Below are 3490 nucleotides of genomic sequence, written 5' to 3'. Positions count from 1 at the left end.
ACAAGAGACTATTTTTGTTCCTATCTTGTGATAAATACCCTTCTTGTGATGCATGGGCAGAAAAAATGCAGAGAAAGTCCTGCCCCAAGGATAAAGCAGGTCTTTCTGAGTCTCAGGGACCAAGGTACACACATAGGAACTGTGAGGGATGAAGGTAGCATGATCAGCACACATTAGAAAAATTAGTTACCAAACTCTAAGCAAGCCAGAGAACTTGTGCAAAATAGCATTTGGAAGGTCATTATTCAAGAACATTTGGGTAGATTTCATAGGGGCAGCAAAAGGCACATCCTTAATACCAGTGGTGTTCTCCCACCAAATTTCATGTCCCTGCTGCACAGCAAAGAAATGTTAGATTTTCAACTTCATAAACCATTTTGCCTGCACTTCTTTTTAAAGAAAGGTTGACTTGGGACACACACCAATTTCACCTTGAAAAAACAAAGTTAGAAAAGGTTATACAAGCATACCGAGGACAAGGTCTTCTAATGGAAAGTACTTGGAAGCCTTAGCTATAGACATAGCTACGAGCTCTACCTATACTATGTCCATCAAAAATCTAAATCAGTTCTCTGTGTAAAGCTATCCATTAACATAACACAGCTGTTTGAACATAAACTTGTCAAAACCATCATAATGTGCTCCGATTAGAAAAATGTACTATAAATATGTAAAATAAGATGTACTTTAATAAGTACACCATTAATAACATCCAGCAATTGCTCTTGAGAAATAATTGAAAATTCAATTTATATTTAAAAAACTATTTCTTCAAGAAATTTGCAAACATCATCAATTTACACTGAAGGGTCAAAGAAATTAATAAACAGAAGCCTGGTAAAACTTAAAATGGCACTATAGTATAGTTGGCTAACAGGTTAAAAAGTTGGTTTAATATTTAGGATCCCTAGTGATTTATGAACTAAGTGATTTGCCATAAAGTTTCTGCAGTGTTACCTTCATTCAGCATATAACTTATTACACTTTAGACACCAATAAACCTCCCTAAAGGTCCATAATCCTTTTGATTTTGAGCACAGCAGTTATTAATGAGAAATGATACGTGCTATAATCCCACATTTAAAGTTTTCCTTCTGACAATGAGCTATAAGAGAGTTGGGAAAGAATCAGAAGGGAGAATTCCATCTCAAAATGTTTTACTTCAGTAAACACACAATATAATCTCAGTCTATGATCTGATTTCACCTTATAAAAAGCCAAAGCAAACAATGTGTACAAAAGGAAAGAAAGCTATTACTCCGTTTGTTTATTCCATTAATAAAGGTAGTGTATCAAGGATGGGAAAATTAGTTTTCAAAGCAGTTTTCCTCCTCCTCTACTCATCATGTGAACGTGGAAGCAGCAAGTCCTTTCCATTATTTGGGCAGTTACTTTTTGGTTTTAACAAATTGTTGTGCTTCTTTCAAAAGAGTGTTAACATCTTCATTATCTTTGTCTTCAGAATCTGGTTCCCAATCAGAATCTTCATCAGTAGGGTCAAAGTCTTCCTCCTCATCAACTATAAAGCTGTCATTCAGGTCATATTTATTTGGTTCACCATCATTGTCACTGTCTTCCTCCAAAACACTTTTTCCTGTACAGGTCAAAATGTAGTGGGAGTAGACTTAGACTTGAAAAACAAAGGACAAAACAGACTAACAAAAATACCCTAATGCTTGCTCTCTGCAGTTAATTGTGCTTAAATTAAATTTCATTTTTCTCCATATACATTACACTGTAACAAAACCATGCATCGAGTTATTTAAATGATTTTGGCACTTAATATTGACCGTAATTCTCATTCGAGGATCTCATAGCACCTACAAATATTAGTCAAGCTTCTCAATAGTTTTATGTATTGCATGTTATTTCTGTTTATCTTACATGCCAGTTGTGGCACATGAAAGTTAACTAAATCATCTGAAAACCTCACAGCAATCACTGGCAAAACCAAAGTTATAATCCAAGAAGGCTATACTTCTTCGGACATTAATTTTGCTTCATGTACCTCTAAAAGAATCACATGCTTACATATACCCTTCAGTCTGGGATGCAAATTATTGTTTTGCTTGTTGTTTCATTGTCTAACATCACACCCAAAAGAAACAACTAAATCATGTCAACATTTACTTTTGTTGCCAATATTAAAGCATTGTGGAACCCCCATAAAATTGACTGGTAAATAGTAATTCTCACAGATTACAGTGCCTATGGTGCTGATGATTCATTATGGAACAAAGAGGCAAAAAATAAAATCCTTAATTTTCAAACCAAAAAGGGAGGGAGGAAAGGAGGGAGGGAGGATACAGTAGTGGTAGATGACAAAAGAAGAAAAAAAATGGGAGAAAGATGACCCTGAAGGGAAGAAAGGGAAGTAAAAGAAAAATGGAGACAAAGAACATAATTGGTTTCCTTCCTTTCCACCCCCTTTCCCGCTGCAAAAAGGATCAAATCTCTTCTCACTGGATGCACTTTTTCAAGAGTCTTAAGTATCAGCAACACCTGTTAACTTAAATCAGGTGCTTCTGAAGAAAAAAAGTGAGCTCCACCTCCAACATTAGGTGTCCTTTAACTGGCACAGTTGGCAAATTCAGCAAAAAACTTTCTGCCCTAAGATCATCTGCAAGTTAAATTACAGGTTAGCAATTATATCCTGGACAAATTCATTCTGATAGCCTTCAATTTTTATTGCTTAGAGATTTTAGACTCCAGGAGAGAATGGCACAGGTGATTCCCACCTGCCCCCAATATGTAAAGTTAACTAAATCTCATGATTTCTAAGGCAGATTTTTAAGGAGGGGGTTCTAACAAGATAGCCTCTTCTAGGATACCACATTTATAAAATGATTCTGAGGGTCCTGTATTGAAGATGTGTTTACACCAAGGAAATGAAAAAAAAAAAAAAAAGCTATAACATATCCCAGTGAAAAAAGTTATTTTTGGAAACTTGATAGTTTCCTCATGGAAGTAGATATAAAAAAAGTATGTAAGAGAATTCCATACAGTTGGTAGCCACACCATCCACGTAGTTTTAAAATGGATATCTAAAAACAACTGACAAGGCAGTGCTAAAAGCAAGCCAGTGATGTTATCAACCCACTGATTTCATTTGCTTATCCACATACATTTGCCCTTAGATAAATGTTACAAGCACTGGCCATTTCCTCTCTGTAGTTACTAAACAATTTGCATTTCCTAGGGTAGCAATTAGGCTTATGATGTTAAGAACTAAACATGCCAAAACGTTAACTAGTCAGTTCCCTTCTATTCTTGCTAGTTCAAATATATTTATATGGAAATGTCAGATGTTGCTCTACATAACACTGCAGCTGTGCCAAGCAGCCAGTAATAAAGGTTAATGAAACCCCATCTGTCTGTAGGATATAGTACTTGTAGCCCAGTAGGATGTTCCAAATGTGAACTTGTGGATTCTAACCTTTTACAAACTTTGACTCTCAGAAACAACCACACAAACCAGAAGAACAGGCAC

General features: G+C 35.7%; 1 protein-coding gene across 4 annotated transcripts in view; it reads right to left on the bottom strand.

The window, feature by feature from the left end:
- Positions 1–1140: 1140 nt before the first annotated feature.
- APLF (aprataxin and PNKP like factor) overlaps positions 1141–3490 on the bottom strand; it is a 90188-nt gene continuing 87838 nt past the window's right edge. For all 4 annotated transcript variants that reach the window (XM_006021488.3, XM_025201451.1, XM_014518900.2 and 1 more), the window contains one exon: positions 1141–1594. In XM_006021488.3, coding sequence (XP_006021550.1) covers positions 1389–1594 — 206 coding nt within the window. In that variant the 3' untranslated portion in view covers positions 1141–1388. The remainder of the gene's footprint in view (positions 1595–3490) is intronic.

The sequence above is a fragment of the Alligator sinensis genome, unplaced genomic scaffold (assembly GCF_000455745.1).
Source record: "Alligator sinensis unplaced genomic scaffold, ASM45574v1 scaffold939_1, whole genome shotgun sequence".
Lineage (NCBI taxonomy): Eukaryota > Metazoa > Chordata > Crocodylia > Alligatoridae > Alligator > Alligator sinensis.
Note: the sequence above shows the minus strand (reverse complement) of the source record. Positions and strands in the feature narration are given on the sequence as shown.